General features: G+C 60.9%; 1 protein-coding gene across 3 annotated transcripts in view; it reads left to right on the forward strand.

Moving 5' to 3' along the window:
- CHLRE_12g515350v5 (uncharacterized protein) overlaps positions 1 to 13,033 on the forward strand; it is a 28,912-nt gene that overhangs the window by 4,298 nt on the left and 11,581 nt on the right. For 2 of the 3 annotated variants that reach the window (XM_043068292.1, XM_043068291.1), the window contains 39 exons: positions 55 to 164; positions 271 to 342; positions 711 to 837; positions 991 to 1,171; positions 1,372 to 1,459; positions 1,586 to 1,655; positions 1,882 to 1,975; positions 2,147 to 2,168; positions 2,288 to 2,333; positions 2,490 to 2,570; positions 2,764 to 2,794; positions 3,016 to 3,130; positions 3,265 to 3,367; positions 3,484 to 3,574; positions 3,745 to 3,766; positions 3,931 to 3,991; positions 4,321 to 4,402; positions 4,675 to 4,696; positions 5,059 to 5,106; positions 5,282 to 5,302; positions 5,450 to 5,501; positions 5,698 to 5,749; positions 6,197 to 6,217; positions 6,393 to 6,444; positions 6,632 to 6,649; positions 6,863 to 6,954; positions 7,216 to 7,279; positions 7,496 to 7,626; positions 7,884 to 8,106; positions 8,250 to 8,312; positions 8,563 to 8,590; positions 8,704 to 8,766; positions 8,901 to 9,130; positions 9,286 to 9,516; positions 9,665 to 10,443; positions 10,664 to 11,300; positions 11,490 to 11,676; positions 11,825 to 12,645; positions 12,834 to 12,996. In XM_043068292.1, coding sequence (XP_042918386.1) covers positions 55 to 164; positions 271 to 342; positions 711 to 837; positions 991 to 1,171; positions 1,372 to 1,459; positions 1,586 to 1,655; positions 1,882 to 1,975; positions 2,147 to 2,168; positions 2,288 to 2,333; positions 2,490 to 2,570; positions 2,764 to 2,794; positions 3,016 to 3,130; positions 3,265 to 3,367; positions 3,484 to 3,574; positions 3,745 to 3,766; positions 3,931 to 3,991; positions 4,321 to 4,402; positions 4,675 to 4,696; positions 5,059 to 5,106; positions 5,282 to 5,302; positions 5,450 to 5,501; positions 5,698 to 5,749; positions 6,197 to 6,217; positions 6,393 to 6,444; positions 6,632 to 6,649; positions 6,863 to 6,954; positions 7,216 to 7,279; positions 7,496 to 7,626; positions 7,884 to 8,106; positions 8,250 to 8,312; positions 8,563 to 8,590; positions 8,704 to 8,766; positions 8,901 to 9,130; positions 9,286 to 9,516; positions 9,665 to 10,443; positions 10,664 to 11,300; positions 11,490 to 11,676; positions 11,825 to 12,645; positions 12,834 to 12,996 — 5,394 coding nt within the window. Of the gene's footprint in view, positions 1 to 54; positions 165 to 270; positions 343 to 710; positions 838 to 990; positions 1,172 to 1,371; positions 1,460 to 1,585; positions 1,656 to 1,881; positions 1,976 to 2,146; positions 2,169 to 2,265; positions 2,334 to 2,489; positions 2,571 to 2,763; positions 2,795 to 3,015; positions 3,131 to 3,264; positions 3,368 to 3,483; positions 3,575 to 3,744; positions 3,767 to 3,930; positions 3,992 to 4,320; positions 4,403 to 4,674; positions 4,697 to 5,058; positions 5,107 to 5,281; positions 5,303 to 5,449; positions 5,502 to 5,697; positions 5,750 to 6,196; positions 6,218 to 6,392; positions 6,445 to 6,631; positions 6,650 to 6,862; positions 6,955 to 7,215; positions 7,280 to 7,495; positions 7,627 to 7,883; positions 8,107 to 8,249; positions 8,313 to 8,562; positions 8,591 to 8,703; positions 8,767 to 8,900; positions 9,131 to 9,285; positions 9,517 to 9,664; positions 10,444 to 10,663; positions 11,301 to 11,489; positions 11,677 to 11,824; positions 12,646 to 12,833; positions 12,997 to 13,033 lie in introns of those variants that run through there. The other variant, XM_001702937.3, reaches the window with a different exon arrangement.

Below are 13,033 nucleotides of genomic sequence, written 5' to 3' on the forward strand. Positions count from 1 at the left end.
CACTGCTTGACCTCCGCCTTTCCAACCTCCGCTGCCGCCTTTCACCTTGTGCAGGCCTGGCCTTCCGGCGCAACGGCTTCATGTGCACGGAGCGGGAGTGCTACAACGCGGACCTGCTGGCGAGCCAGGGCTACATCGAGCGCAAGTGGACACACAGCATGAAGGTGCGCGCTGCTGGGATCCGGGGCGGGTCTGCTGGTAAAACTAAATCGGATATCGCCGTCAGGCATCGGAGCCTATGTAACCTGGGCTATCGGTGTTGCTGCGCAGGTCTTGACGGGTCACTTTCCAAAGATCTTCCTGTCCACGCGCAAGATCTCTGGCAGCACCGGCACAAGCACCGTGAGTTCCACACACGGCATTACATACCGTACACTCAACTGGCCTCAACCCACGATCTCCACGTCGCTGTCGCTGTCACTGCTGATGTCCACCACCGCCGCCGCCGCCGCCAGCTGCGCCTTCTCCTTGGCCCGGAACCTCTGCACCGCAGCCCGGGCCTTGCACTTCCTGCAGACGCGACAGCCGCAAATTGCACACTAAATTCATACATGGCTGGAGAGGACGCTTTGGCCACCGCGCTGCTGTGCTAGCTAGGTAGCTGCCTGATGAGCATTGACGTAATGAATATGCTCATGCACCTTACTGCTCTCACGCTCGCCGCCCATCTAGCCGAAGCGAGAACATGTTTTTCTTACCTCCTCGTGCAGGTGAACACTGTGTTCGCCACCAACGCCTACGCGCTGCTGTGGATGACCCCGGTCGGCGCCATGCCCACAAGCTACAGCGGGTTCACCATGGACGTGCTCCTGGCCAACCACCCCCTGGTCGATGCCGGTGAGGACGCCCCAGTCATCATTATGTGACGTGCCCGTGGTGCGCGCGCGCCCCCACCCCCCTTCGTTTGGGGCCGGGCAAGGTTAACGTCACCCACACGTAGCCAATCAACCCGTTTACTAAACGCCCTTTATGCCCTTGTTCGCGCACCAGGTACGGATTCGTCGTATAACTGCGCCGCGGGCTCGCGCACGAACTATGCGGCGTGCCCGCTGGCCATGGCGGGCGCCGGCAACAACGTGTGTGCCTCGCGCACCATCACCACCTCCATCAGCTTCGCCCGCACCTTCACTCAGGCACCGCTGGTGTCGGTGTCTCTGACAGCTGTGGAATGGTGAGGTTGGTAGTTGCGGTGATGTTGGTACATACATGGGTGATCTGCCGTAGCACCCTGGCTGTGCCGCAACTCCGTGTGCAGTTTGGCGCCTGACTGGGGCCACGATAAGTCCACGCCTCCTGGCCATTCGCTGTTACTGCTCGGTGAACCCTGCTGCCTTCCGCCAATGCCGCCGCCGCGTTGACTATTGTCCACAGGGCTACCTCGTTCGACTTCTTCGTGTCCGCGGGCAGCATCACCGCCACCGGCTTCACGCTCACAATGACAGCCAACTGCATGTCGCAGGCAAGTGACTACAAGTGACTACATGTTTTTCCATGCAACTCAGACCTCCTGATGGCACTAATACGATCGACCCGTGCGTGGGTGGCATTTGTGTAACCACTACCGCCTGGCATAAAACTACAACAGGTGTATAGCGCCTCTGTCTCTTGGATTGCCGTGGACGCCTCCACCACCGCTGTGCCGCCGGTGTGCCCAGGTAGGTGCGGGCACAGCAGCGGTTTCAACAACTTCTGTACGTACGCCGTATCACGGTGTCGCCCTCTAAACACGCTCTACTGCAGCCCTGCTCTGCCCTTCTTCCCAAACCGTCGCCACTCCTATGTGGCGCATCGCCAAGCCAATATAGCGGCCCCATATCTACCTTCACTCTATCGTAGCCGCCCACACGCGCGCCCCTCCCTTACTGGCCCTTTTGTTTGCAGCCACGCCTACGTCCGGGCAGCTCAAGTATGCATCGCCCGCCATTGGTGGTGCCGGGAGCAGCTTGTGCGCACGGACCAGCGCGGGCAAGCTCAAGTAAGGCTTATCATTATTGCTAGTCCGCATGCAGGGCGGGCGGGTGGGATGGTCCAGGGGCTGTGGATGCGCTGCCAATGTTGCTGTGGTCTGGCATCACCTTGATTGACGCAATACGACTGTGCTGCTTACTTTGCTCGCGCGCTTCCCCACGTATCTCCCGCGCTCCAGGTGCTGGGGCAATAACGGACAGGCAAGTCGGTTGACATGCTCAATTCTTGGTGAAAGAAGCCTATGCATGCAGCTGCCGGCTTGCTATAATAATTATCGATGAAGCCCCTGTCCTAAAGGTGATGCGTTCTTGTCACGCAGAGCAAACTTGGAAACAACGTGACCACCTTGGTTGGCGACGGTCCGGGTGAGTGCATGCATGAAGCCACAGCCGCTGAGTTGTGCCTTAGCCGTACGATGTGTTGCCATCCACGCTTGCCATCTATGGAGCGCGGCCACCTAAGCATTTCCAGAACCTCCTGCCGACGGCTCACTTCGCTTCCCATGCACGCGCACTCTACAGGTGAAATGGGCAGCGCCCTACCTGACGTCGATCTAGGCACCGGCACGAGCGCAGTGTCTACATGCATGGGCCATGAACATTGTGCGTGTAGGGTTGGGTTTTCATAGGTCGTATGGATGGGGTTGGAAGGTCCGTCGTCAGCATTCTTGACTGCCAGACATGGCGAAGTGAAGTTACCCTGACCGCACGGGGCTGGCTTACAGTTTCGTCTCGGTTGCCAATTACCGTACCTATGCCTGCCTGCTCAACACGCTCGTACCCTCTTTGTGTGCAGCGTGTGCGCTTTTGACTGACGGAAGGGTCAAGTGAGTAAGCAGGAGAGCGCGCGGAGACGAGAGCCCAGCGGTGGCTTTCCGATTGGCAGTGCATGAGCGGTTACCCACCACCGCGCGCCCCTACACCTGCTCACTACCTCGCTACACTTCTCTGTACCATCTTTGCAACCCCACGAAAATAGTATCTCTGTGCGTCTCCCTGCGCCAACTCATGTTTTCGGCGGCGGGTCCCTCGCTCTCACACCACCCAGATGCTGGTCGAGCAACGCCGCGTATGGCATCCTTGGCATCGTGGACGGCTCAAGTAACGCCATCTTAAGCGTGTTCAACACCACTGGTTATGGAATGGGAGACCTCTTGCCAGCGGTGAGTTACGGGCTTGCTCACCACTGCTTGCTACCGGTACACCTGCGTCTTGTCGCTGGCCGCGCCGCGTGCATGCAGGCATGCTCGGCATACGGATGAGTGTGGTGCGGTACCGCTGTCTTTGATCTGTGCAGGTCAACCTCGGCACTGGGAGAACGGCAATCCAGCTCAGCTGTGGACATTACGCGTCGTGTGCGCTGCTGGACAACTACTCAGTCAAGTGGTGCGTGCGCGGTTGTCGTTTGCGCTAGCAGGAGATAGGCGGGGAGCGCGCGGATGCCCGCGTTGGGGTGATGGCGGGCAGCAGGGACACTAGCGGGCCGCTGGCAATGCGAATGCGGCTTGTACCTAAGTGCGCCCTGCCTTTCCTTACCAACATGCCGGTATGTCATGTGGCGTGACTGCTGGCTTGCCCACCTCTGGCGCGCTCGCCACCTGCAGCTGGTGAGTTGCTGTGCGCTTGAGTGACACAGCAGGCTGTGCCTGCTTGATGGCTGCGGTATTCATGCTCCGCGTGTATTGTGAGCCTATGGACAGTTGGACACACTTGTTCCCTGACCTGGCTGGTGTATCCCTCACTTGTGTCCCCTGCCCTGTCCTTGGTTACTGTGCAGGGGTGGCGGCTGGGCTGGGCAGGTATGAACGACACGCTTTTTGATGTTTTCTCCATTCATAGCAGACTTGTTCCTGGTGCATGTAACTGCTGCGATCACCAGCAGGCTATGAACTGGAATCCATATACGGCGACTGCTGTATCGCTCCTTACTTGCATGGCCCTACCTAATGCTCTCCACCTGCAGCTGGGTCAAGGCGGCACAGGAAACATCAAGGATCCCTCCACCATCAGCTCCATCAACCTGGGTAAGCACGCCAGCTAGCCCGCCACGCACAGGACCAGCAGCGCTGTCATCTGCTGTGCACAACCTTACCTGTTGAGCGCTATCGCCCTTACCCTGAAGTGCATGCATGCATGGCTGCATGCATACTTTCCTGTTTGCAGCTGCACCTGCACGGCTACACCTACCTGCTGCATCTGCAACTGCATGCCCTAATCTGCACAATTCTCGGTAGCAGGGGGGTAATTGGGGACTTAATCTCCCCTCACCCCGCCGGCTCCCTTAATCCACGCCCTGACTTGTGGAAAGGCGCCATTGTTTGAAATTGCTGTATTCAACCTGCGCCATGCACAGGAACGGGCCGCACGGCGCGCTCCATAACAGTGGGTGACCAGTTCGCCTGCGCAATCCTGGACAATGGCCAGGTCAAGTGCTGGTGAGCCGCCGTGTTCTGAGTCTGGTTGGCGCCAGGGGCTGTCGTACACGATGTGTGGCTGTAGCGGAGGATGTAGCACCTTCTAAGGCTCTCCGCCTGCGTGCCATTGTCAGGCAGGCGGACTGCCCTTGGAGATGCAGACAGAGTCCGATGAACATGCATGAAGCCGGTTGCCGCCGGCGCCTATTTGCCTATAATATATGTCGCAGTTCGCACGCAATTTAATATGCACTCCTTTGCAACCCGCTCATACAATGCATTGTTGCTTACAGGGGCGCCAACAGCTTTGGGCAGGTATGGATGTGTGTGTGTGTATGTGTGTGTGTGTGTGTGTGTGTGTGTGTGTGTGTGTGTGTGTGTGTGTGTGTGTGTGTGTGTGTGTGTGTTAAGGGATAGATAGATGTGTTTGTGTGTGCAAACGCAAAAGCACAACTGGGAAAGGGCGGTTTCTGCGATGCGCGTTGTGCGTGTTCGTGTAATGGGCAAGCACACAAGCACACGGAGAACGTTGACCCTGATGTGTATTAAGTGACAAGGGGTCGACACTGTGCGTGATGACTGCCGTTTGTCGTGTGCCACATAGCTTACCGGTATGGCCCGAGAGCAACTTGCTTGCTTGCGTGTGCACCGCCCTGACCATCCTTGCACAAATGCAGCTGGGCCAAGGCCACGCGACAGACTGGGGCAAAACTGCGGGCCAATTGGTACGTTGACACAGAAACGCTCAGTGCGCGCAACGTTGGAGGCAACGGGCGCAGCAATGGGAAGCATGCGGTTGAAGACTTGCACTGGATGCCTTCGTGACCGAACTGACCCAAACCCGTGCCCACTCGCCGCCTCTTCTATATGTTTTTTCTAACGCCTGAACGCGCACGACAGGGGGACGGCCTGCCCGCAACCGTGAGTACCGTACTGTAGTGCGCTGTCCGCGTGCACCATGTCTTGTCACCGCACATGCAACAGTCCCTTGCCACGCTTGGCAATGCTGTGATATGAATGGATTATAAGCTGTGCGTGCGGCTTTGCACTATCCCAATGTCTCCGCAGGACCTGGGTACAAACCTCAAGGCGACTTACATCAACGCTGGACCCGACTCCAGTGAGTACAGGCCCTAGCTTCCAACCCACCCTACAACCTCGTCGCTTTCATTCACAAGGAGAACACGGCAGAGGGCAGCTCACACCGCACAGCAGGCGCAAACTGGGCCATGCTTGCTCGTCTATCGGTATCCGCACATTCGTGTTAGCGACGGGCACTAGCGGTAATAACCCTGTCGCCCTCCCTCCCTGTGCAGCGTGTGTCGTTGTGAGCTCTGGTGACCCGCTGCTGGACGGCCGCGTCAAGTGGTGCGTGGCGTGCTTTTGTGTGTGCATGTGTGTTAATAAACAACACAACGAAGCTCGCCGAGACGGCGCGCGCGTGTTTGTGTGTGTGTGTGTGTGTGTATAGGCAAGGGAATGGGTCTGGTCAAAAAGCACAAGGGGAAAGGGTCAACAATGTACATGCGCATGCAAGCAACAGGCGGCCGCGATTGATGCTACCTTGCGTTGTTATTTCACCGTCGGGTCGACCCTCTGTATGTACGTCCGGTTATTTTCCGTTTTGCAACCTCTCTCGCTCTCAGACCGCTTGCCTGGCTTGACGGCTTGCTTAGATGTGTGCTCGTGTGCTTGCCACCGCCGTACCCAAGCTCTTTCCTATACCGTGTGGCCCGCTCTCTGACGCGTTCCTCCCTGTCCTCATCCCCGCTGCCACTGGCGCTCACGTACCATTCGCTGTCGTCGGTTGTGCAGCTGGGGCAGGAACAACGTGGGGTAAGCCATGCCATGAGCAAGTAATGAGCAGCAGATGGGGTCCGGGTGATGAGGCGTAGCTGAAGGACGGGCGATTCATGTGATGTGAGTACTGCATGCACCTGCAAGTTTCACCAACGGCTCCCTAGCGCTTCACCCTTTAATGTGCGTATGTGCATTATCGCTCCACGCGTAGGCAGCTTGGGTTAGGAGACTATGCGAACCGTGGTGACAACGCCACGGAAATGGTGGGTGTTTGTGCTGCGTGTGGGCGGGCGCGCGTGCTATCAACGGTTGACATACAACAGAGGCTGGTCGCACGTGCACCTAAACGGGGCATTTAAGTTGGGCATTTGGATTGGGCATATGCAACCTACCTGTCCTCACTGCCGGTTTTACTCGAGTGCGCCCTTTGTGCCTTGCGTTTGCGTGCAGGGCGACTATCTGCCATTTGTGAGTCTTCGTTCATGGCCTATGGCAGTCTGCGAATGCATTTTGTGGTGCCGCGGCAGCTCCCCTCTTTCAGCCACGTTGGCGAGGCCTACCGGTTGCATGCGCACGCTACACGGCGTGAAACGTACTTGAGTGAGGTCTCCAGCTGTAGTCGCTTCTGTGTTGCAGCTGACTTAACGCGCACATCAACCCCGGCGTGTTCACACCTCGCAGGTAGACTTAGGTACGGGCGTCAAGGCCGTGCAGGTTGCATGCGGCTTCATGCACTGCTGTGCCGTCACCACCAAAGGCGGCTTGAAATGCTGGTGCGTGATCAGTCTGAGCGAGCCCGCATCCCGTCCAGCCGTCATTGTCCAGGCTGCATTCGATTGCATGCGGTTGCATCCGTTGCGTACGTCACTGAGCGCATGTCGGCCAGCAGCGTAACCGCCGTGCCTGCCCATGGAGAACATTAACTAGCTGAGCCGCCCCATCATGGTTCGTGACGGCCCGCATCCCCGCTCGGGCTATTCACTCCTAGTAATCACCATGTCCCCCGACCATGAATGCGATGCTTCTGAACGCAGGGGCGAGAACGGCTCCGGCCGTCTGGGACTGGGCGATACGGTTGCCCGCGACACTATCGCTCTGGTGGGTGCATGCGTGGTTTCAGGTTCAGGTTCGGGTGCATGCGTGGTGGTGGGCGCCAAGTTGCCAATGCATGATGACCATGCCACCATTCCCGGCGTTGGCCCCGGCTCATCACATCCTTATGACATGGATAGCCTGATGGACCGCAACCCTTTCGCCCGGACTTGCCCGTCTTACATGGACGGCTACCCTGCGCCCTCTCTCCTGCCTGGTTAGCTGGGCGATGCACTGCCATACTCGAGCGTGGGCACCGGCCGCACAGTCCTCTTCGTGTTCAACCGTGGCTACACCACGTGTGCCTTGCGAGATGACTACACCGTCGTGTGCTTTGGCGCCAACGGAAGCGGGTGCGTGACGGAACGCGCGTTCGGTGGCAGCTGCGTGACTGCCTTTATGGCGGCCTGTGGTATTGGTACCTAGCCAGCTTGTGAAGGGTGGTTGACGCAGTGCTGTGACCAGAGCATATGCCGTGTCCTGTTTGTTTGTCACCATACATTTTGGTACAATGTTGCCTCTAAAACACCGTTCACTGGTGGGACGCCTGGGCGCAATTTATCCCGTTGCCGCCGCTCCTGTGGTGCTCTCATTGGACCTGCTGCTGCAGGCAAAATGGTGCCGGCGACACAGTGGCGAGATGCAGTACCACAGCCTATTGCGGAGACAACCTGACGGCCATTGACTATGGTGCCGGCGTGTTCATAGTGCCTTACGCGGGCGTCGCAGCCCTGCAGACACTCACGCCCTACCCATCCTTCCCGCCGATTCCTCCAGCACCGCCCTCGCCTCCACCGAGCCCAACTCCACCGAGCCCTAAGCCACCGTCCCCGGTATGTGGGGGCCCGATGTGTATGTCGCGTGCTTGCCGGCGGCCGTGGCCCGCGGAGATCGCGAACACATGGGTGCCCTTAAATGACATATACCAGGACTAGACTTACGGTGCAGTATGTCCTGGTCCGTTTCTACCCCACAGCTTCCGCCATCCCCAGCGCCGCCACCACTGCCGCCGTCTCCCGATCCGCCGAGCCCGGCACCGGTGCGTGCAGGCCCTGCTGCGGTGGGCCCTTGTCCAGCTTTTTGTTGCAGCAAGCAATCGTGTTTGAGAGTGGGCGTGAAGGAGTGTCCCTGAACACACGGGAGGGATTTGTGCGTTGCCTCACATCTCTTGCTCGCCATCGTTGTCTTGCCCAACAACCTGATGCCCAGCGCGTGTCCATTTGCGCCGCTGGGTCGGCTGTCCTATGTGCCGCTATTAACCTTGCCCAAACACCTTTGTGTCCCCACAGCCTTCTCCTGCGCCCCCATCACCGGTGCGTGCATGGAGGGCAGGGACACACGGTGGCAGCTTCAGTACTTTTCAACGACGTATTGCATATGCAGTGATACGCAGCGTGGATCAGTCACCTGAGACCTGTGCCTGCCTGCAGATTCCACCGTCGCCGTCGCCGCCTCCAAGCCCCGTGCCCCCAAGCCCTGCCCCCCCATCCCCGGTGCGTGCGTGTTTGCTCAGTTGCCGGCTAGTCACCATGGGTGTGTAGAAGCTTAAACTGCTAGGATCATGAGTACTGCATATAACTACCTGACTCTCTCAGTGCTTTACCTGATGGTGCCTTGCATCGTGCAGCTGCCTCCGCTACCCCTTCCACCCTCGCCTCCACCTTCACCACCCCCAAGCCCAATGCCACCAAGTCCAGCGCCACCCCAGCCACCGGCCCCGCCGGCCCCTCCTTCTCCTCTGCCTCCACTCCCCCCTTCTCCTCTGCCTCCACTGCCTCCTTCTCCTCTGCCTCCACTCCCTCCGTCTCCCAGCCCACCGCCTCCATCTCCTCCTCCGCCGCCACTGCGGAGCCTCAAGTCGGTGCTCTTCTCGCCGTCGCCACCACCGCCGCCACCGCCTGCAGTAGTTGTGAGTCATGCCTGCGCTTTCTTGAACTAGTTCTCGCCTGCTGTTTTTTGCGCGTGCATGCCCAATTCGCCCGCTTTGCCAAACCCTTACCGCTGCCGTGCAGGCGCCGGACCTGTCCATTGAGTCAGACCCGCCGCCCCCGCCCGCCATCGTGCCGGACACCCAGCCGCCTCTGCTATCGCTGCTGGGGGACGCGACCCTGAAGCTGCAGATCTATGACCCCTACGTCGAGTACGGCGCCACGGCGATGGATGCACGGGACGGTCCCGTGCCCGTGGTCACCTCCGGCGTCGTCAACACCAACGTCACGTCCGTGGACGGCAAGCACCCCGTGGTGGGTCTTAGGGACCGCTGAGCTTCGTGCGCGTGGCAAAAGCTCACAGCTAGCTTCCTAGCTACATCCGCGAGACTGGGACTGGGGACTGGGCACTGGGAAGCCTCCCCATCGCGCCTTACCACGCCCCACCTTGCTTCCCGCACAGGTGACATACACGGCTCGGGACCGCGCCGGCAATGTCGCCTCCATCCGCCGCGTAGTGATGGTGTCGGACGCCTGCACCGCGTCTGGCGAGAGGAGGTGCCCCAACACGCTCAAATGCTCCACACTCAGCCTGTGTGATTCCTCCTTCACTGCGGTGCTCAACTTCTTCAGCAACAGCTTCGGGGACGTCGCCGCATCGAAGTCTGGGTCATCGGACGGTGGCGGCTCGGATGGCGGCACCGACTCCAGCGGTGGCGGCAGCAGTGGAAGCGGCAGTGGCGGAAGCGGAAGCAGTGGCAGCAGTAGTGGCAGCAGCGGCACCACATCCATTTCCGCCCAGCGCTCCCGCAAGCTTCTGCCCGACACCATGCCTCCGCGCCTGTCACTTCGCGGCAGTGGCACCCTGTTCGTGACGCCGGGCGGCGCCTCGGGCATGATCCACAGCCTGTACGTGGACGAGCCGTGGGTGGACGAGGGCGTGGATGCGGAGGACGACGTGGACGAGTCCTTTGACGGCAAGACCAACAAGGTGGTGGCGCTGCCGGCGACCGCCATCGTCACCAGCGTCATTGCGCCGTCCGGCGCTAAGGCGGATGCGATCAAGACCGACACGCCCACCGGCGACCAGGAGTCGGGCGGCCTGCCCTGGGTGATCACCTACGACGTGAGCGACGGCGCCGGCAACCGCGCGCCCACCATGCGGCGCCGCGTCTACGTGCTGTGCCGCCCGCCGGAGCGCGAGTGCCCGCGCACCGACCCCTACGAGCCACGCACGTGCAGGTGGGTCTGAGTAAGGAAAGCTAGAATTTGAAATTAGCGAGGCAATCCAACAAAAGAACCGGCCGAGTATGTCCAGCAGATTATGATACCGATGGTGATAAGGGAATCCGGCCAGCTGAGTTGTCGAAAGGTCAACCTGGAATACGAAAGGCCGTGCCAGGACCGCGCCGTTCAGCGTGGCAAGGACACCAACTAATTCCTGTCAATGGTGCGAGTGCAGTGTGGAGAAGATCTGCGGCCTTCAGGTTCAGCCCAGCGACGGCCAGGGCGGCAAGAGCTCACGAGTAAACAGCGGCATGATCTTTAGTGCGGGCGGCGACGGCGGTGGCGGGGACAGCGGTTGGAGCGGCGAGGACGGTAGCGGCTCAGATAGCGGCTACAGCGGCAGCGGCTACGGTGGCAACAGTGGGTCCGGAGGCAGCGGCAGCAGCAGCAGCAGCAACAGTGGCGGAAGCTCTTCCAGTGGCGGTAAAAACGCCAACAGCACAGGCAGTGGCAGCAGCACGCGCACCGGCTCGGGCGCCACCAACGATGTTCGTGTGGTGCAGCTGCCAGGCACTGCGTACACAGCTGCCGCGGCCGCCGCCGCTGCTGGGGTGACGTTAACAACCTCCGGCAGTAGTAGCACTGGCAGCTCCCGCGCCGCCCTGGTCGCAGCCACAGGCAAGAGCGGTAGCAGCAGCGGCAGTAGCAACTCTCGCGGCAGCAGCGGCAGCAGTAGCGCTGCGGAGGTGGACATTCCCGACACGCAGCGCATTCCCAAGCTGACGCTGGTCTCGGACTGGTTCAACCGCTTCAAAGCCGGCAAGCCCTATGACAAGTGCAAGCGACTGGAGGTGGCGGATTGTGACCCAGGGGTGAGCGTTGGGCGGCGCTGGGACATTTGGAGGTGCTGGGGACATGTGTGGGCTAGTTGTCCGCAGCCTGCTGGCTCTGCATCTGTACTGTACGTGATAACGTGAGGCGCTGTGCCGGTACGGAATGGCCCCCTTGCACGTGATGCCGTGTGATGCGCTACCTGCAATAACCACACATATGCAATGCAGGTGACGGCCACGTTGCGGGTGCCAGGTGACCTGAACGGGAAGGTGATCGCGTGCGCCGACCGCGCCCGCGCCGCTGGCATCGCCTCGCCGCGCCCCTTCGACCTCATGGGACTCAAGTACTGCGACCTCGACACCAACACGCCCGGTGTCGTCACCGTTTCCTTCCACCTCACCTGGCCTTCCGTCGGTGAGCTTGGGTTCCGCATGGTGTGTGTGAGGCGTGTGGTCCCACGCCTGTGGTCCCTGCCGGCATAACCTCAGTACAACCTACTCACCTACTCCGCCTGCAAGCGGCCACGCATGAATCTGTGTTTGCTTCCCTGCCTTGCCTCAAGGTGAGCTTGTGGTGACCCGCACCATCATCATTGAGGACAACTGCCCCGACGGCGAGAGGCTGTGCGACAACGGCCGCTGCAGCACGGGTCCCACCACCTGTCTGTCGGAGATCGGTCTGGGAGATGGCGGCGGCGGTACCACCGTCGTGCCCACAGCCGAAAACGCCTGGGCCGAGGGAGGCTCGGGCAGCGGCGGCACGACAGCCGTGGACCTTGCGTCTGCCATGACTGCCGGCGGCTCGGCTGCAGCGGCTGGAAGCGGTGCGAGCGGTTCAGGCAGCGGCGGTAGTGGTGGCTCGGGATCTGCTGGGTCCGGTGGTAGCGGCAGCGGAAGCAGCAGCTCAGGAGGCGGCTCGAGTGGTAGCGGTGGAAGCAGCGGCTCCGGGGGCGGAAGCAGTGGCGGCGGCTCTGCGAGTGGCAGTGATGGAAGCACCGGAACCGGCAACAGCGGCTCTGGAAGCAGCAGCAGCGGTGGAGGCGGCACGTCCGGAGGTTCCTCCGGCGCAGGTGGCTCTGGGGCGCCGGCGGCTGTTTCGGCTGCGCTGGCGACGGTGGTTGGCAGCGGCACTGTGGCTAGCGGCGTGACGCTGTATACGGTCCCTGGCAGCTCCTCCGCCAGCAGTGCCACCGCCTCTGTGGTCGCCGCCACGCTGCCTCCGCGGCTGCTGCTGGCGGTGACGGACGTGCTGGGGCGGCTGGTGCATGTGAAGCGCGGCACGCCCTACCTGCGCTGCGCCGCCGACCAGGTGCCCACGCCCGAGCTGCCCTGCGAGCCGCTGGGCCTGGCCTCAGACGACCTGGACGGAGACCTCACAGACTGGGTGAGCGGACTGGGTGGGGGAGCGGCGGTGGCAGTGGGGCAGCGCGGTCGGGAGTTGAGGGAAGTTGGCGGTGGAGAGGTCACGGATGGAAGCGGATCTGTTGGATGCCACGGTGCGTATTTACGGATCGACACCCTCGATGCACTGGACTTGCCACCCGCTCATCACCATTCTCGCTCCTGCCCCAGGTGACGCTGTGCCCGCCCGCCGACTGCGCCCGGAGCCAGTGCCGCGAGCACGTGAGCAAGCAGCCCGCGGCGTGCGGCGTGGACACCGTGAACGGCGACGTGGGCAGCACCTTCACACTGCGCATGGTGGTCTTCAACAGCCGCGGCCTCAACGCCACTGTCGGTGAGCTGGCGCGGGTACTCTGCGTTTTGGGATCTGG

This window comes from Chlamydomonas reinhardtii, chromosome 12 (assembly GCF_000002595.2).
Source record: "Chlamydomonas reinhardtii strain CC-503 cw92 mt+ chromosome 12, whole genome shotgun sequence".
Classification (NCBI taxonomy): Eukaryota; Viridiplantae; Chlorophyta; class Chlorophyceae; order Chlamydomonadales; family Chlamydomonadaceae; genus Chlamydomonas; species Chlamydomonas reinhardtii.